The sequence below is a fragment of the Tigriopus californicus genome, chromosome 6 (assembly GCF_007210705.1).
Source record: "Tigriopus californicus strain San Diego chromosome 6, Tcal_SD_v2.1, whole genome shotgun sequence".
Taxonomy (NCBI): domain Eukaryota; kingdom Metazoa; phylum Arthropoda; class Copepoda; order Harpacticoida; family Harpacticidae; genus Tigriopus; species Tigriopus californicus.
The window spans coordinates 402065-422621 of NC_081445.1; the positions used below are offsets into that span (position 1 = coordinate 402065).

Consider the following 20557-nt stretch of genomic DNA (forward strand, 5'->3'; position numbering starts at 1 on the left):
TGGGCGGCTCAACTTGAGGCCCTGCAGCTATCCATCAACACCGGGGTTGTGAGCAATCCAGCTGCAGTGGCCCAAGGCATTTTGCAAGCATTTAAAGAGTCCTCAAGACCCCGTGCTTCAGCGCCTACCATCGAGAGCTGAGGGGTCAAATGCTCCAAAAACTGCGTAATGCCAAAACAAGCCAAACACCGGAAACTTGGGAGCAATATGGGATATCAAGAATTGCATATCACAAGTCTCTGAGGAGCGCCAAGTCAGCCCACCAAAGGTTTGAAGTGGAGAACCTGCTCTCTTCATCGGCCCCGTCCCGGATGGCGGGCTTGTACAAACGTGCCAAAAAGCCCGCCACCAACTCGGAAATTCCCGTGAGTAAATTCCTCCTCCACTGTCAAGAACTGTTTGCATCAACATCAGATAAAGTAGTGGAGGAGGTCCAGGGCTGCCCAGAAGAACATCATCCCCTTTTGCGGCCCTTCACGGAACCCGAGATGGACGTGGCCTTCAAGAAGATGAAGAGCAAAGCCCCCTCAACATCTGGGGTCTCTCCTTTCCAACTTTCACTTCTCCAGATCCAAGCCCAGCCACTCCGCCAAGATCTTTTCAGCCTCGCCCTCCATTCTTCCTTCTTCCCATCCACCAGCGTGGATGGAGTCAGCTATCATCTTCATCCATAAGAAGGGGCCCAGGGACATTCCAAACAACCATCAGACCATCGCCCTGGAGAACCCCTTCTTGAAGATGATGTCCACCCTACTAGCTGCCCGCTTCTCCGGACTGGCCAAGGATAGGGATCTCCTTCCCCAGTTCCAATTCGGTTTCCGGAGAAGCCGCTCAACCACCACGGCAGCCACTCTCCTCTATGAAATTGAGCATTCCAACATCAGCAACAGGGGAGAGTGTATGGATGCTTTGTGGATTTCTCCAAAGCATTCGACAGGGTGGACCAAACGTGGTTATTCCTCAAACTCCAACTGTGGGGAGTTCCACGTTCAATCTCTGTCCTGCTGTCCAACATCTATGCGGGACTCAGATGCGCCATTCGTTTTGGTGAGGACCTATCCCCTGCTACTTCACTTCCATTGGCCTTCCGCAGGGGGATCCACTATCGTCAATTCTTTTCAATCTTTATGTATCCGACCTGCCTGAAACCCTCACACACCAAGGCCCTGCCATCAAGCATTTTCCGGTACAATATCTTCAATATGCAGACGACCTGGTTCTCTTGGCTTATTCAGCCGTGGAATTGCAAATGCTCTCAATGTACCACACGGTTATTGCCAAGAGAACGGCCTTCAAGTCTGTACCATCAAGATGAAGGCCATGGTTCTCCATGAAGGTTGTTTGCCTCCCACCTCCTGCCATATTAACAATAGTCCAATTGAAATCGTCAATAGTTTTAACTATGTCGGTTTCACCTTCTCCACCCAACTCTCATTCACCAATCACCTCAAATCCACAATAACTAAGGCCAAAGCCAGGATTGGATACATATGCAATATACTTCCCATGAAGAATCTTCCCCTCCCAATAGTTCTTCAACTCTTCCGGACCTACATCCCTCCAATTTTCCTTTACGGCCTTCACCTTTGGTTTGCCAACTCCGCCCAATCCGCCCTCAAATCCGCCGATGCCACCAACACCAAGTTCCTCAAGCAATACCTCTGCGTGCCCCAATATGCCAACAATGCATGGACACATTTTCTATGTGAAACTGAGCCCCTCACCATCGGACTGGCAAGGTTAGTGTCCAACAGTGTTGGGAACTTGACCTTTCCGGAGGTGATGTCCGGACACAAGTTATCATTTCTGGTCAAGAACTTGCTAACACCTTATCATCCTTGGCCCGACATCCCTTTGGAGTATTGGCGGTCACGCACCTTTGTTCGGCTCCCAGCCAAATGCCATCAGCGACGGGAGTTGACAAAGGATCAGTTCAATCTGGCCCATCCACCAGTTTGCTTGCCTAAATGTCCGAACAGTGGGTGTACATGGAGGACCCGTTTATTATTCTTTTGCAGTTATGCTCCTCGATAACTTTGTGTATGATTGCTTTGTTAAGAGTCAACAGAACGAAAAATATCTGTATTTTTGTACTTTTAGTCACCAATTTTGCCGTTTATATTTTCCAGCGCATATTTTTTTTCCGTTTCACTTATTCGCCAAGCGTGTTAAAAAGTGCACATGTTTTTCTCCTTGCTTTGAGTGACATCCCTAATTGTGATTACAATCCTTGATCATTCTGAGGTGTAGAAGGAATAACTTGTAGCTCTCTGATCAATTTTCTTCGTTAATTCCAAACACTGGAATGCTTTCAGTCTCGACAAATGTATGGCTTTTTGCATGATGAACTTGGACGAACCAGCTTGCCATGGGATCGACATAGATTTTGGGCAACAAACCTGCCAGCATTTGACTTTCAATTTCACCACCATTTCATGCCTAGGCAGCCTTCTCCTGACCAGAAATCAGACCTCTTCAAATGAGATCTATCTGAAAACTGAACACCTTGGGTCCATTCATTCAATTGATCGAGGTAAGCATCGACCTTTGAGCCAGGTTTGTTGACCAAGGCATAAGCAGTCTCGGAATCATCTATGATGTATTGCAATTTTTAAATATGCTTCAAATGTGAATGAATGGTTATTGAATAATAATAGCAATAATCTTTATTGGGACTCTTGGTCATGTGATGGGGTAAAAATTACTATTTTAGTTGTTAAAGGGTTGTGATACTTGTTGGTTATTGAAGTAGAGTGTATTTCTCAATAGAACAGATATCAATATATAGCCAAATGATAACGCATTCTTGTAGTTAGCACATTCGCTACACCTCCCTTCCAGTTGAAAATCTTGGTTATTGCAGTAGATTGGATGGACCTGATTGAACTGATCCTTTGTCAACTCCCGTCGCTGATGGCATTTGGCTGGGAGCCGAACAAAGGTGCGTGACCGCCAATACTCCAAAGGGATGTCGGGCCAAGGATGATAAGGTGTTAGCAAGTTCTTGACCAGAAATGATAACTTGTGTCCGGACATCACCTCCGGAAAGGTCAAGTTCCCAACACTGTTGGACACTAACCTTGCCAGTCCGATGGTGAGGGGCTCAGTTTCACATAGAAAATGTGTCCATGCATTGTTGGCATATTGGGGCACGCAGAGGTATTGCTTGAGGAACTTGGTGTTGGTGGCATCGGCGGATTTGAGGGCGGATTGGGCGGAGTTGGCAAGCCAAAGGTGAAGGCCGTAAAGGAAAATTGGAGGGATGTAGGTCCGGAAGAGTTGAAGAACTATTGGGAGGGGAAGATTCTTCATGGGAAGTATATTGCATATGTATCCAATCCTGGCTTTGGCCTTAGTTATTGTGGATTTGAGGTGATTGGTGAATGAGAGTTGGGTGGAGAAGGTGAAACCGACATAGTTAAAACTATTGACGATTTCAATTGGACTATTGTTAATATGGCAGGAGGTGGGAGGCAAACAACCTTCATGGAGAACCATGGCCTTCATCTTGATGGTACAGACTTGAAGGCCGTTCTCTTGGCAATAACCGTGTGGTACATTGAGAGCATTTGCAATTCCACGGCTGAATAAGCCAAGAGAACCAGGTCGTCTGCATATTGAAGATATTGTACCGGAAAATGCTTGATGGCAGGGCCTTGGTGTGTGAGGGTTTCAGGCAGGTCGGATACATAAAGATTGAAAAGAATTGACGATAGTGGATCCCCCTGCGGAAGGCCAATGGAAGTGAAGTAGCAGGGGATAGGTCCTCACCAAAACGAATGGCGCATCTGAGTCCCGCATAGATGTTGGACAGCAGGACAGAGATTGAACGTGGAACTCCCCACAGTTGGAGTTTGAGGAATAACCACGTTTGGTCCACCCTGTCGAATGCTTTGGAGAAATCCACAAAGCATCCATACACTCTCCCCTGTTGCTGATGTTGGAATGCTCAATTTCATAGAGGAGAGTGGCTGCCGTGGTGGTTGAGCGGCTTCTCCGGAAACCGAATTGGAACTGGGGAAGGAGATCCCTATCCTTGGCCAGTCCGGAGAAGCGGGCAGCTAGTAGGGTGGACATCATCTTCAAGAAGGGGTTCTCCAGGGCGATGGTCTGATGGTTGTTTGGAATGTCCCTGGGCCCCTTCTTATGGATGAAGATGATAGCTGACTCCATCCACGCTGGTGGATGGGAAGAAGGAAGAATGGAGGGCGAGGCTGAAAAGATCTTGGCGGAGTGGCTGGGCTTGGATCTGGAGAAGTGAAAGTTGGAAAGGAGAGACCTCAGATATTGAGGGGGCTTTGCTCTTTATCTTCTTGAAGGCCACGTCCATCTCGGGTTCCGTGAAGGGCCGCAAAAGGGGATGATGTTCTTCTGGGCAGCCCTGGACCTCCTCCACTACTTTATCTGATGTTGATGCAAACAGTTCTTGACAGTGGAGGAGGAATTTACTCATGGGAATTTCCGAGTTGGTGGCGGGCTTTTTGGCACGTTTGTACAAGCCCGCCATCCGGGACGGGGCCGATGAAGAGAGCAGGTTCTCCACTTCAAACCTTTGGTGGGCTGACTTGGCGCTCCTCAGAGACTTGTGATATGCAATTCTTGATATCCCATATTGCTCCCAAGTTTCCGGTGTTTGGCTTGTTTTGGCATTACGCAGTTTTTGGAGCATTTGACCCCTCAGCTCTCGATGGTAGGCGCTGAAGCACGGGGTCTTGAGGACTCTTTAAATGCTTGCAAAATGCCTTGGGCCACTGCAGCTGGATTGCTCACAACCCCGGTGTTGATGGATAGCTGCAGGGCCTCAAGTTGAGCCGCTCACTTCTGCACATTGACCACGCACCTCCCATTTCGAGTCACGCCCAGATTGACGGAAATTTCTGGGCATCTTGAAGGTGACTGAAATCGGGAGGTGATCAGAAACGGCCAGTGCATGGACGAAACTGGCCGGAGATGGAATATTTTCTCATATGAAAATGTGGTCGAGTACAGAGGCGCCCCGGGAGTAGCTGTGTGTTGGGACTCCCGGGTCGGAGCGCAGAGTGATTCTCCATTGGCTTAGGATCTGGCCGAGCTTGGAGAATCCACTTGAGTTTATTTAGCAATCTACCGTGCCTCTTCCCGTTTTCTTTGTGCCGTGTGACGTTTCAAATAAGGGCCGTTATTGGACACTCAATAGTACGAATTCATTGCTGTAGTTATTTTTTCGCACCTAAGGACCTAAAGGCAAAAGGGTAAAATGCACTGGGTTGCTGAGCAAGGTACCTTGATGGCAGGGCCTTGGTGTGTGAGGGTTTCAGGCAGGTCCATAGAAAACCAAATAACATACTAATGATATAATACAACAATTTATGGAATTATCTATTGGCAGGTCAGATATTTAAAGATTGAAAAGAATTGGCCACGGTGGGTCCCCCTGCGGAAGGCCAATAGAAGTGAAGTTGCAGTGGGATAGGTCCTCACCCGAATGAATGGAGAACCTGAGTCCTGCATAGATGTTGGACAGCAGGACAGATTGAACGTGGAACTTTCCACAGTTGGAGTTTAAGGCTCAAAAATGCTTTGCTTCTGCAGAGTGAGTGATCTTGGGATTGCGTAACTCACCATATCTATTCTGGTCGTGTGTATGTATAAAGGATTGAGCTGACAAAATATAATTATCATCACCACTGTCCACATCCTCATCTCCTTTCCCGCTACTCCCCATCAACGAGTATGAGCTCGCAACCGCCATTGCCACCCACAACGCCGTGACCACCGTCGACACTGACGACAATACCGTCACCATGCCGGGCACTGTCAGCACCGCAAAGAGGAGGTCAGGACCCAGCTTCGGCTCCTGGAACTCGCCAACATGTTCCCGTCGAACAAAGAGCAGCCCAACAAAAAGTTCAGGGAGCTGGAGGTAGCTAAGCAGGACTTGGTCAAGAAGTTGATGAACAAGGCGGGGGATGACCCTAACGAGAAGCAAAATCCCCCAGAAGCCACACTAGCAAAATACATGAAGAATTTGGAGAAGATGGGCCCCAACCTCCAGCCAAAGGAGGACGTTGTCAAGCACACTGGCGCTGTCATGGTTTGCTGGCTCACTGTGAATCTATCACTAGACTCCCCATCAACCTGGGGTCCGCAGCTCAAGGTGGCGGGGGATCTCAAGCCAATCACACCGTCTTCATCCAAATCACCGTTGGAGATGTGATCCTGGGTGGAATGGTTCCGGGAGTATGGGAGGGTCTCCAATATTGAAGCTATCACGGACGCCAACCAAGTGAGCGTCATGAGGGCGTGCCTGGCCAACAACCTCAGGGACATCCTCATGGATATCAACACTGTCCATGAGGCCGTGGCCCGGCTGGAGAGCCATTTCCTGACCTGGTATCCCCTCTTTAACTTGCGATGGGAGCTCCTCCACCACAAGACGAAAAGCAGAAGCTTTACCCACTACATAGGCAACTTTGGGAGGCACGCAGCTGAGGCGGAATTTAGAGAGATGACGGGAGGGGATCTAGAGGTTTNAACGAGAAGCAAAATCCCCCAGAAGCCACACTAGCAAAATACATGAAGAATTTGGAGAAGATGGGCCCCAACCTCCAGCCAAAGGAGGACGTTGTCCATGAGGCCGTGGCCCGGCTGGAGAGCCATTTCCTGACCTGGTATCCCCTCTTTAACTTGCGATGGGAGCTCCTCCACCACAAGAAGAAAAGCAGAAGCTTTACCCACTACATAGGCAACTTTGGGAGGCACGCAGCTGAGGCGGAATTTAGAGAGATGACGGGAGGGGATCTAGAGGTTTTCGTCCTCATGGTGGGCTGCCAGTCCGTGGAGGCGGCCTGCCAGGGGAGTGGCTCACAACGCCACTGCCAGGGTCTATCCTGCCCCTTCAGGGAGAATCAATGTTTCACCTGTGACGGTGGGCCAGTCAACCCCTGCCGGTCAATCCTCCAGATTGCTCGGACAAGACTTTTCACGTGAGAGGGACCAGTCTATCTGTCTCTATTGGCCTTCCCAGACTTGGGCCCCGTGAGGTCCATCATTCCCCAGAAAGACCTGCCCACCGGGGCCGTGCATACAGTTCCTATGGACAATGGGTATCAAGTGGCCTAGGGCGGGCAGGATCCCAATGTCCCATCGAAGGAAAACATTGATCAAATGGAAGTTGAGGTGGCAGAATTTACCGTGGTGGTCCCGGGCAAGCCATGTGCCGAGCTGGAGAAGTCAGTGTCCGACGCCATCAAGCAATTGAAGGCGGACCTGGTGCTGGCCACCATGATACGCGTGGAGGCAGCCCGTGGCGTTCTCGGCAATAACGCTTGGAGATGCAGCGGGCAAGCTGAAGAAGGGCGGCCCCCTCAATATTCATCTGAGGGACATTGAAAATAATAAAGTTGATTTTAATTGTTGTTCTTTGTCTCCTTTCAATTCAACTCTCCACGTCACTACCGCCCATTAAGTTCGTCTCCATTATAAGGATGCAGCTTTGAATCTGGTGTCTGAACTGTTGGGTTACAAGGTGATGATCAGGTAGACAGAACCCACCAAGTGGGTGTCTCCAGCGCACTTTGTCCCTAAGCCCAACGGCAAGGTGCTCCTGGTCACAGACTATGGACACCTGAACGCCGCCACAACTTGCCCTGTCCATGCTTTTAGTTTGGTGACTTTGACTTCATAGGACAAACGTTTGTCGTGATAGTGGACAGGTACTCAAGCTTCCCCTTCACTCATCTAGTCCTCCACATCTACAGAATCAGTTTGGTCTGCCCTCTCAACATGGTTCAACCTCATAGGCCTCCCTCGGCACATCAAAACAACCAACAACGGACCATAATTTCGCGGCCCATTTGTGGCACTCTGTCAGGAGGCTGGTATTGCCCATGACATCTCCTCACCTTATCACCCTGCTAATAACGGGCCAGCAGAGGCGGGTTTCAATGCCGTCAAGCGTCTCTTGACAGGGGGCGTTGATAGCCTAAGGTTCCGGTCGGCGCTCCTGGAGTGGCGTTGTACGCCAAGGGTGGACTGATTCTCCCCTGCAGATGCCCTCCACAGTCATCAGGTATGGTCCAGGTTGTCCTCTGGGTGAGTTCTGTTGCTGGGAATTTGGGGAGACACATGGAGAGTACCATGACCAGATGGTTGCCAAAACGCGAGGGTGCCCCTTGAGGCCGCTCACCTGGGATAGCTTGTCCTCGAAAATTCTTGGAGTTTTGGATCTGGGACCAAGGCCGGTTTTTTCAGGTCCAGATAAGCCAAGGTGTATTCCGCCGCAATCGGCGCCTCCTCCGCCCAGCGCCCACATCTGCCGTGATCACGCCATTAGTGCCGCCTGTGACACCTACTTCCCCCTCAACCCTGCCGCGCCCTCGCCGATCCGCACGTCTCAGGGCTCAACAAGTCACATGTCTGGAGGAGAGAGAGAACGAAGAAACGAAACGGGATTTGGATGAGCAAACACTGGTTCAACTATCACTCGAGAGAACGAGATCACGAGAGAGGGAGAGCGAGAACGAAATCACATGTTTCTTTTCTTGTGTTTTATCGTATTTAAAGTTATCTTATATTATCTCCCACGAGGATTTATTTTAAGGGGGAGATGTAGAGTGCGTGACATCGGGATTGCGTGACTCACCATACATTATTCCTTTGCATTCATTTCATGTCGCCATCATCTATTTTGGTCGCGTGTATGTATAAAGGATTGAGCTGACATAATATAATTATCATCCCCACTGTCCACTTCCTCGTCTCCTTTCCCGCCACTGTTCCCGTCCTCATAGTTTCGTTAATAATAAAAAAAATAGAAATTACATCTTTTGCTGTTTGCCTTGATTGCTTAGAAAACTGTTATTGTTTTCAATTTCTTGCAAAGCATAGATTTTCATGCATCACTACAACTTATCCCACAACTTCTCCAAAATAAGGTTTCCATCTTCGGATTCTTTTCATCGTGGATTCGTTTTTATTAGTGAAGTAATTATAAACCGTAAATTCTGTTTAAATATAGCTGATGCGAAAATCAGAGTCGTTCACACAACCAAAGTTCCTCTAACGACATTTCATTGTACCGGTATGCCCAATATTGTATTGTTCCACTGCCACGTTAGGCTATGCCTTAAATTCTCAAGAATATCTAAATTTGATTCTAGTGGGAATGTATGATTGTGATGGGACGGGCAATAAGGGAAAGTAGGTTTGGATGCTACAGATCTACAGATTTGGTAGGCTTGGGCAGCATCAGCCCTACTCCTTGTTTTCAAGGACTGACACATCATGATGGCAACGTCTAACTTCGTAAGATACAGACGGGGCCCTGGCCCTACAGTATGGCAATTAAATATGGGACTCAAAAGTAAGCCTAATTTTCTCTTAATTGGTTCAATTTCTTGCCCTCAAAATTTGCAAACGCCCTCTATCAACAATGCTAAACAACTTTGCATCAACACTCCTAGTCGAAATTTCAAACATGAAGGCCGGTACTGAGCTTCGAAGTGCAATCGTTGAGCTTTACAAAGCAAACTATAGCAACAATGAAATCAGAAAGATCCTTGGGCCGGCCAGAGTGACCGCAAAGTTGGTCAGGAACACGGTCAATCGGTTTGTGGAGACTGGCAACATCAATGACAAGCCCAGAAGTGGCCTACCTACGACAAAGCGTACTCCAGAGCTTATCAGAAAAGGTCAATGACAGGATCCGCAAGAAGAACAACCAAAGTATGAGAAAGATTGCAAGGCAGGCTGGTGTCAGCCACACCATTGTCCAGCTGATCGTCAAGCATGACCTAGGCCTCAAGGTGTACCGGAAGTCCAAGCTCCACCTCATCAGTGATGCTACAAGAATCAAGAGGCTGAAGAGGAGCCGAGTTTTGCTTGGTAAAATTAAGCTGGATGACCTTGGCCCAGTGTGCTGGACAGACGAAAAGATTTTCACGGTCCAGCCCATCCACAATTCCCAGACCAGCAAGGTGATCGGCAAGAGCTTCCGCGATATCCCTTTGGCAGAGAGAGCCATTTTTCGCCGCCAGAAGCCCGTCGCTGTCAAGGTGTGGGCCGAGGTAATGTCGGACGGGAAGAAGCTGCCTTTGGTGTTCATTCCTCTCGGTGTCAAGATCAACCAGCACAAGTACTGTGAGATGTTGGAGTCTGATGCGGTCCCCTGGCTCCAGAAGACCTATGGCAATGCCCCATTTGTCTTCCAACAAGATGGAGCGCCTGCCCACACTGCCAGAATGGTCCAGGAGTTTTGTACAGAAGTTTTCCCAACCTTCTGGGACAAAGCTATGTGGCCCCCCCCTCAAGCCCCAACCTCAACCCGATGGACTTCGCCATGTGATCCATCCATGAGGACAGAGCTTGTTCCAAGACTCATACAAGTGTCGGGGCTCTGAAACTTGCCCTTGAGCGCTCATGGGCCTCCATCCCCGAGGACATGGTGATCTGAAGCTGCGACCAAGTCAAAACTCGACTTCGCCGCGTAATCGCCAACAAAGGTGGCCACATTGAAAATGTACAAACAAAATTTGTAGGCCTTGGTCTTGTCTATTTCTGGAATAAAAATCAGCCTGATATATCTAATCATTAATTTTTTATAGCCAAAAAACTAGAGTCCCATACTTAATTGCCATACTGTATGTTATATTCTGGTCACCGGCACCAATACCAATTTATGCATTACTCTTGCTCCCACCATCACACTTGCCATAGTTATAGACCTCCTCTCGGGCAGTCAGCTGCGCATTTTTATTTAATCTGATTGCAATCAAGCCAGTGATTTTTTTTTTGATAAGATCAATTTGGTATGAATTGAGGGAACTTACTTGGCAAGTTTCAGCAAGATTGGGGCTTTGGTTGACGAGTAACAGTCAATTGAAATTTAGTACTGGCTGTGTACTTGAGCGAGTCATTTGAAGGAAAATTGACGGTGACGGGTTTTTGGACGATTGTGGTGAGTCATCGTAACAATGACTGTACTTGGTCTTAAAATGCCCTCAGTTCTAATAAAATCATTCAATCGTTCTGAAATTTTTTACCTAGGCTTCAGATTGACACATCCAAAATGTGTTGCAAAATACGCTTATTTACTTGACTAGAATCGGAAATGATACTTTTGCAAGGACCCTCCACATCCATGTATTCCGTCATCCTTGATCTAGTCAACAGCCACCATCCGGTAACCTAACACCCTACCCTACGTCCCTTTTTTGGAATTTTAGAACTCTATTCAGCAACCGTAAAACTCTGGCAATAAACCAGAGCCAAGTAGTGTCTTCTAAAGGGCTTGTCAGAGAAATGTCACTCTAACCATAACACTTGAGACTTTATTTCATTACGTATGTTTACTTGTATGAAAATGATATTTCCCCTACCTGAGTCTTCGAGAGAAGCAGAGAATGCGCGAAGCGCAAAAGTAATTTTGGGATGAGATGAGCACAACAATACTTTGCTATAGGATGACTAAGCGTTGCAATAAAGGTGCCAAGAAGTTGGTAAGGAACATAAAGCGAGTGGAATGTTACCAGTGAAACTAGTCCAAAATGTTGTTAAGCATTTTATTTAAAACAAAAGATCCCGGAGCATCATAGATTTTTGAGTTTTGGCTCTTTGGCAGTATTTAAACGGCATAGTACTCTTTGGCGACCATCCACCAAAAGCACCGATATCATCCCATTTCCATCCTTTATCATGTAAGGCAATGGAACCTCCAACTCGCCCAGAATGAAGTCCAAATGGGGATGAATCAATTCCAACAGCATGCAAGAGTCGTTTCTGCGTTATTCGAATGCCACTGTATGGGACGGGCGAGGAGGGAAAGGCCATTCGTAAGTTTGGTAGCAGAGGAGTATCAAGATCTGACGGAATCCGTTCCAAATAAGCCTTCGTGAACTGGACTGGGCAAAGCCAGGTGTTGGAAGCGGTCAAAGATGCAAAATGACCTTTGTGGTGTTGATCGTTCTTACGGGTCACAAATGTAATTAAGATGGTATCATTTTTGACAATCACATTACGTCGAGTTAAGCGTTGGATATCTGAAAACCGAGACAAAGTTTGGGACAAAGGCTACCATCTCAAACCACATCCCTCGCCAAATAGTTAATGCGGGAGGGGGGCCTCTTGATTTGTCCAAGAAGGCGCCAAAATGGTAAAGCATAAGCTTGCGGATAATCGATTTAGTCATAGGCTCTGCTTGTCGTGGAACCTTTGCTCTAATGCGTTTCATGCCAGAGAGAGACAGAAGCACTGACGGATGGCTCGCAGGATTACTTAAATTCCTCTGAAGGTGACGTGCTCCAATAGCAGCCAGGGCCATAGACGCTGAGGATGGCCCAAGACCATTAAGCTGAAGAGAAGCGAGGTATCTATCCACAGTTTTGGCCGATGCCGGCATTGCAGATTTAGAAATTTTAAAGCAAAACGCCTTAAAACGTGCCCAAGACGAATTGCATTGGCGCCACGTGGAGCGTGCCTTCGAAGCTTTCTTAAACGACATTCTCTCTCGATCCAACACATTAACCGAGACTGAAAGAGATATCACTTTATTGACAAATATTGCACACATTTGAAATACAGTGAGATCGAGCAACACGCGGAGAAAAGGGCAATGCTCCGTCGGAATCAATCTCGATCATGACCATGTCAAAAGTGAGAGAACCAGAAAAGGTCTTACTAGTGACGTCAGGCCCAGTAAGACAGTGAGGTCGAAAAAACTTGAATTTTTTCACCAGGTTACAAAAAATGCCTGCCGTCTGGCAAAAGATAAGGCCAAAAATGTGAGGCTGGCCATCGTGGAAGAATTATAACGCCTGAGGCATGTTGTGAGACAGCTTGCAATAGGTTAGGCAGAACCAATCTTGGAGGAGGACAGGCGAAAAAGAACCCCGTAGCCTCCCAATTAAGAGAAAAGGCATAAACAGCAAATGCTTCATGTATCTCCGCATTAAATTTGCTGACAAAACTTGTACATTTCGTATTGTCCTTATTAGCAAAGAGATCAATTTCGAATGGGCGTGAAGCAAAATGGTGAACGCGATTAAAGGCAGCAAAGTCAATGCTCCAATCGTCGTGATCGAAATGCCTGGAGCGAGCATCAGCCTGGCGAAGTCGGGGATCTTCTCGTGGTCTCCAATGAACAGACAAGACGATATCCTTCTGCCGACATGCGTAATGAATCTCCAAAGCAAGGTGATGAAGATATGGCTCTCTACTACCAGCCCGTATGATTGAAGCCGCCCCTTTACTATCCGTTAAATGAGCTATACAACCTCTGAAGCGGTGCAGAGTGCTGGGATTGGTATAAGCGGAAAAAATGGCCAGCATCTCCCGGGCAGTTGAGGACATTGTGGCTTGATGGGGCAAAAACTTCCTTTTTAATACGACATTGGCCTCACAAGGGGATTTGTGAGGTATGTGGACTTTGCCAGGCCCACAACGAACCTGAATCACTCCAAAGCCGGTATCTGAAGCATCAGAAACCAACGAGCAATCTACTGGTACTCTAAGTTCCTTTCCAGAAAACGGGAATCCATTGATGTCACGTAGGCAGCCAAAAAGAGTGAGCAGCTCTTCACGTAATGGCCGAAGATTCATCACTCCATTCCATTCACAATCATTAACCTCACGCGCTATGTTTCGTTGACCAATCCGTGTGAGTAAGCGAATGATCGGTCCAGTGGCCAATCGGCAAGCTGCTAGCTTCCCGTATAACGAAGCAACATCACGAATCGGAGCTTTGTTTAACCTTGCAAGTTGCTGCAGTTGTCCAAGGATACTATTGAGCTTGACCTCTGGCACGTAGTATCGAAGACAATGCGTATCATTCACGAGCCCTAAAAACACGCCCCTTTGGGTGGGGGACACTGCCTTTTGTAAAGACTCAATGAAACCAGCCTTCTTTAAAGTTACTCTGACGAAGTCGTCATCTTCTTTGCAACGACGTTGTGAACTCGCAACGCAACGTATGTCATCAATGTAGATGTCCGCTTTGATGCCATTTGTGTGGAAGAACCCTAAAATGGGACGCATCATCTTTGTAAAGGTTCTCACAAGATCGTTGATACCTAAAAAGCACACGTTCCACACAAAATATTGAACGGTCCCATCTTCCAACAACCACTTAATCCCAAAGAGAGTCCTGTAGTCTTTGTGAATCATAATGTGGTAGTAACCTGACTTCAGGTCAAGCTACTCCACCATGACCCTGCTGTAACTCCGCTGTTTACTTCAGACAAAGAAGTCAAATGGACCTTCCTACAGCGAATAAAAGGATTGAGTTGTCTGCTAGCGTCAACAACTAAGCGGGGGCTCTTTCTTTCCCGATGAACCAACTGAAGCGGCATAACACACCATGGCTTTTCTGTAACCGCAGAAATCGCCTTCGAGGATACGAGATCCTGGATTTGCTCTCGAAGAACAGGGCGGAAGATAGGGTCTCTTGCACTTTTGTTATCTGGCAACTCGCTCCTCGGAGGCCATTCAGTTAACGGTGGAATGTAACCATGCTCCAGTATGTTTAGAACCTCAGCTGGTGGAGTAAAGTTCTCTTTCGAGAACTTAACAAATTCAGGTTGATGAATACGACCCGGTACAGGAGGAAGGTCGTTGTCGGAATGCCAATTGTCCAAGCAATCATCTACAACAACAACAATAACAAGTAAAAGTAAAAGGACCCAATGTAAAACACGTTTGTATTGTATCACCACAGAATTCTCGGTCAATACAATTTCGAATACAGCTCTATAGTTATGTTTAATCCCGTTTCAACTCTTTCTTCTTCGGGCAGTCTTTTGCCAAATGGAGAGGGGAGGCGCAAAGGAAACAACGCGGGGTGAAGCCTATCGGTTTCTTCAAGGCCTCTACTTTCCTGCCTGCCCGCGTTCCTCTATAAGGGGGTCGTCGCCCATTCGGGGAAAATTTGGCTCCATGTAAATAGGGACGGTGAGAAACAGGCGCCGATTTCGACCGCATCAAAGCATCTTCGACCTTGGCTTTTTTGAGCTGTTTAACAACATACTCTGTCCGGCCGACGTATCGTTGGTCACTACTGGCTCTACCTTCCACCCCTTCCACTACCTCAGGGCCAAGTGTGTCGTGGACACGAGCCATTTCAATTTCATGTCGAGCCCCATCGATTCCAATTTGAATGGCGGCCCCTAGATGATTGTGTGTTGCCTCTCTTCTCTTCTCATCTCGGTCTGGATGAAGAGAGCCTAGAAGTCGCCAAAGCCGTCTTGCCTCTCGAAGCTGGAATCCCATGAGGAGATGGGAAGTTGCGTATCGAGCCGTTGGTACCATTCCTCGGCATACTTCCTCAATCTGAGAATTTTTCCCTCGTGCTTTTGAGCGACGGTCTGAAAGGATAGGGATGGGATCAACCAGACGCCATGCCAAACAGATCTCAATTTAGACGGGAAAACGCGGGCATAGGCCCGTATACTCAAAGCAGCTCAAGTAGCGCTCAACCTAAATGGAAACAGTTGGCCATTATGATTTCAATCTCTTTTGGCAGCCCTCCAGGCGCAATTGACATTCAGCATCACATTGTGGTCAAGATTATCAGAGACAATCACCCGTTAGGGCACTGGCAGCCCTCTAGGCGCAACAAAGCTCGCTCACTAGCTTATTGAGCGTGAAGCAATTACTTCGAGTACTTCCAAGTTTGAAGTCGTCTTCAAGCTTGCAACTGTAATAAGCTTTAGGATCACAATTTAGTCCGCGGCCCAGTAGGGCCCAACCGCGACTTGCAGCCCATCCGGCGCATTTGTTCCTTGGAACACGTGTGTTGGTAAACTCCGAACTAGGCAGCAATACTTAAATATAACCACCAACACACAGACTGGAAAATTTTACCAAATTCAAAACTAAATATTTAAACTAATAGTAACAATTACACACGGAATGAAAGGCCACTCACCCGAAAGCTTTTCGCGAGAGCGGGCAATTTTTCCCGCACCCGAAGGGTCCTTCCCTTTTCCCAACCAATATCCTGTTGGTTGGGGGGTCTTCTTTGTTCGATTTCGGGTAAGCCTCCGATCCCCACCAACCTCATTGTCGGAATCGTCTGGGTCGTCATCGTGCGATTGAGCGTCGTCAGGTCCTTCAGAGGAATTGGTGGGATGAGATATGGAAGAGGGGCCCTGGTTTCGAAAACGGTCCAGGCCAGGCCCTTTTGAGCCAGAAGCCACAGGCGCGTCACTTCTGGACTCGGACGAATAGAAGGACCAACGGGGCTTGCGGGTGGACCTATGTCGAGCTTGTTTGTCACGCTCACTCAGCATTTGTGAGATGGCATGCATCTGAGAAGGGGATAGCCCAGGTACTTGGTCGCGATCCCCTTTACGAGCCTTATTACGGGTCCGGCGATGGCCGACATCAATATCCGTGTCTGACTCTTTGGATGAAGAAACGAGAAGTTTGGACGGCGGCGGTCGTTTGACGCCTGTCTTCTTCCGAGCGCGTTTGGACGGAAATTCCTCGGTCGTGGCGACCGTAGCAGGGTCAAGCTCTGTGACGGCATCTTCCGGGACCGAGGCTGCCTTTCGAGACAGCCTGGTCGATCGTTTGGGGCGCCCTTTGAATTGGGCAGGAACCACCCCCGCAGACACTTCTTCGAGGCCAACGGTCCCATGACCCTGAAGAACTGGGGAAGAATCGTCCCGGACGAGTTCTGGCTGATGGGAGGGTCCAGACATGGCGATGGCAGACGGATGGGTGACACTAAAACACTCAATGATTGGAAGAACGGGGTTGACTCACGTCCGACTTGTCGGGCAACTCCACGCTTAATAACATTTGTTTGAACGGATGAAGAGCTGATATCAATGCAAGATGCTCTCCTTCGGAAGAATTTCATTTGAAAACACGGAATATCGTTTTCTCTCTCATCCTCAGTCGGGGAAATATATATTTTTGAACACAGATTTACATAGATCCGATATACTGCCCGATTTGCTGGACAAAACATGTTGCTGGTGGGAGCAAAAAGGTTGTGTCCAAAGGTTAAAGCACCTCTCAACGTGGATTCGAGTTCAATCTAGATCGGAATAACTTGCTGAAGATTCGCAAAAATATTCATGTTGATTTACAAAAAAAAACTCAGTGTTTATTTATAATCAATATGAAAACAAAGCTTATCTTGTTGGATAGTCCAATAAAATTCGTTCAAATACATAAAGCAATTACTGAGCACATGAACAGAGAAGGAGAAGAAGAAATAACAGGCCTGTTCTCATAAGTAGACTCCATAAGTTTCAGAAAGACAATGCGCAACCTGTCATTTTTGTTTGTTAATTAATGTTTTCGGGTGTCTAATCTGGAATAAACCTGAGTGATTGAAATGCTGAAGGTCAAAACATGAGACCAGAGTCAGGTGTTCAAAACGAACACGTCAGACCAGGTCAATTATCCCCGAAATATTTGACAGAGGCTGCCCGAGAAAGATCGATCTGATAACTCAGTGGTTTTGAACACATTATGACTATAGGCCAACAGGATGTCGGGCCGATCGACTTCCCTTGCCTTACTCAGATCAAACAATCAGACAAACGAGCAATAAACCCACTGGAAATAAACCGCTCTGAAATCGGAACTTTGTTTTGAGAATCTCTTAATTAAATGTGTACCAAGCTAATCCCCATTGCACGCACCAAGCAGACTCGCGGGAACCAAAAAAATCTCTGAGTGCCATTTCTCTGACAATCCCTCTAGGGTCTTCCAATCGGCTAGTACAAATTATTCACCAATTTCATCTGACTTTCAACGGTAAACGGCCGTTTTCCTTGGCCTAAAGCTGCATTAGCCTTTTCGTGACTGCAGCCGCGAAACGAGAAGGCTAAAGGTTAATCTGAACCCAAAGGTTGAGAATGTTACACCAATCATGGGAGATGACGGCTGCATTGCAAGGCTGAGAATATTTTTGCCTAATACACTCCGCTACTTACAAGACAATTTAACTTGGTTAGATGCGATCAACAATCAGATGAGCGTTTTAGTGACTGGTACCTTCGACTCCAACTTGAAGGCAAGGAAGCTGAACTCGCCACCATGAGCGAAGATGATCACTACATTTTGAGGTTGGTCACCGGTAGCTCGGATCGTCGATTACGTGAAGAATTTCTTTGACAAGCTAGTCCAACCCGTGATATTCTTAATTGTACGGCAATGGCTTGAGAATCGGGCCACGCAGTCAAAGCTTCCCTTTCTTTTAGTTCTCAATCCACCACCGTTGCTGCTCTTTCCTCGTACAAGAAATCAAAATCTGGGAAAAAGGACAAATCGTTTTCTAGATCCAACCCAGCAATGACCCAACTAATCCCCACTCACTTCGGGGCAAGTGTAATGGTTGTGGGAACCCGCCACTTCCTGCTCCAGAGCACTGTCCTGCTTGGAGCAAAACCTGCAGCAAATGCAACAAGCTAGGCCATATTGTATTGGTTTGCACTGGAGGCCGTTTTTGGCGTGGTCGTTCGAAATCTCGTTCAGAACCAGCACTTCCCTTTTTCCTGGTAACTCGAGACCCGTCAACACCACCATCATTCGTGTCAATCACACCAAAACTCGTCCCACTCCCTCTCACTACCCCAGTCGAGAGCCTTCCCGACATTGGCACTCCGATCCACATGCTCGTACTTCCTGACACAGGCGCAACAGAGACACTCATCTCAGAACGATATGGAGTCCCCATTGACGGTTCTCAATCTCGTTCGATTCTGGCTGCCAACAATTTGAAACTGAAATGCCATGAAGCTGTGGATCTCAAAATCTTTCATTTGGGAAAATATCAAACTCACCTTCCCGCTTTTGAGACCCCTGATATCCACGATCAAGTCCTCCTGTCCTAGCACTCCATGATCGACCTCAGGATGTTAAATCCCATCTTTCCGTTCCTTCCAGAGGACGCTCCATCAGCTACAACGCTTGACAAGCCCTCGTTTCTTGGGAAAGTGACCCATTCGCGGTCCATTCTGTCAGATCCGTCAGAGGAGCAGGTCAAGGACGGAATTAGTGATCTCTTGGACCAAAATCCCTCCGTCTTTGATTCGTCTGACAAGCTCAGACCCATGATTGGACCACCAATGACCATTCATCTGAAGGACGATCTTCAAATTCATCCCACCCACGTCACAGTTGCAAGAAATGTTCCATTTGCATACGCTGATCAAACTCAAAAGGAACTTGAGTTTATGTCCACTTCGGGGATCATTGAAGGTACCCCTGAAACTTCAACATGGGTGGGCCCAAGTCTAGTGGTCCCAAAGCCCAATGGATCAGTTCATCTTGTTTTGGATTTTACTTCCCGTAACAAATATGTCAAACGACCAATCCACCCATTCCCATCTGCCAAGGACATATCCACTTCGATCCCACCGCCCTCCAAGTGGTTTGTCGTCCTTGATGCCGTCAAAGGCAATTGGCAGGTGGAGGTGGATGAAAATTCAAGAGCTCTCACAACATTCTTGACACCTTTTGGTCACTTTTGTTACTGCAGGGGCCCAATGGGTCTAAACGCTTCTGGTGATGAATTCTGCGCTCGTGGCAACCATGCTTTGGCTGGCCTTGCAGGGGTCAAGAAAATCGTTGACGATATCCTTGTGTGCAGGGATTCTTTCTCCAACCTTATCATCAAGACAAAGGCCGTTCTTCAATGATGCAAAGAACACGGTATCACACTCTTCAAGACCAAAGCACAAATGGGATATTCTGTCTAGTTCGCGGGATACATCATTGGCACAGATGGTGTTCGCCCAGACCCCTCCAAGGTCGCCGCAATTGCCAATTTCCCCGCTCCTCAAAACATCACTGATCTCCGATCATTTTTTGGACTGGCCAATCAGCTAGGGCAATTTGTGCCCAATTTGGCCCACGCTGCTCAACCACTTCGAGATCTTTTGAAGAAGGACACTGCCTTCATTAGGTTGTCCGAGCATCAGGACGCTTTCAACGCCGTGAAAGCCATCCTCACTACGCCAAGAGGTTCGGTTTTGGCTCATTTTGATCCCGCACTCCCTTCTCTTCTTTTGACTGACGCCTCTCGCTTGAAGGGATTAGGGTATGCCCTCCTTCAGACGTATCCTAACGGCCAGTCAAAACTGCTGCAGTGCGGATCTCGATATTTGACAGACGCAGAGACACGTTATGCCATATGCAAAATAGAGGCATTGGCTGTCCAATGGGCTCCTCAACATTGCCGTCTTTATCTCTTGGACATCCAATTCACGGTCATAACAGACCACAAACCTCTGGTTGGCATTTTCAAGGGTTNTGGGATATTCTGTCGAGTTCGCGGGATACATCATTGGCACAGATGGTGTTCGCCCAGACCCCTCCAAGGTCGCCGCAATTGCCAATTTCCCCGCTCCTCAAAAATTCACGGTCATAACAGACCACAAACCTCTGGTTGGCATTTTCAAGGGTTGAAACTTGGCATCCATGGACAATACCGTCTTCAAAGGATTATGATGAAATTGGCGGCTTATACGTTCGACGTGCAATGGATCCCAGGCAAAAAACATCACGTGGCCGATGCTCTTTCTTGCTTTCCGCTCTTTGAAATCCAAAAAGATGATCAGCAGGA

The 20557-nt window shown here is 47.6% G+C and overlaps 2 protein-coding genes across 2 annotated transcripts in view; one reads left to right on the forward strand and one right to left on the reverse strand.

The window, feature by feature from the left end:
* Positions 1 to 20557, forward strand: part of LOC131882023 (uncharacterized) — a 32265-nt gene that overhangs the window by 7092 nt on the left and 4616 nt on the right. The window contains exon 2 of the mRNA XM_059229041.1: positions 2316 to 2533. Within this exon, the coding sequence (XP_059085024.1) occupies positions 2316 to 2533 (218 nt within the window). The remainder of the gene's footprint in view (positions 1 to 2315; positions 2534 to 20557) is intronic.
* On the reverse strand, positions 14647 to 16774 carry LOC131882022 (uncharacterized). Its single transcript, XM_059229040.1, has 2 exons — positions 15899 to 16774; positions 14647 to 15335 (listed from the first exon to the last, which is right to left on the reverse strand). Exons 1-2 carry the CDS (start codon positions 16674 to 16676, stop codon positions 14734 to 14736), a joined length of 1380 nt encoding a protein of 459 aa, XP_059085023.1. The 5' UTR covers positions 16677 to 16774; the 3' UTR covers positions 14647 to 14733.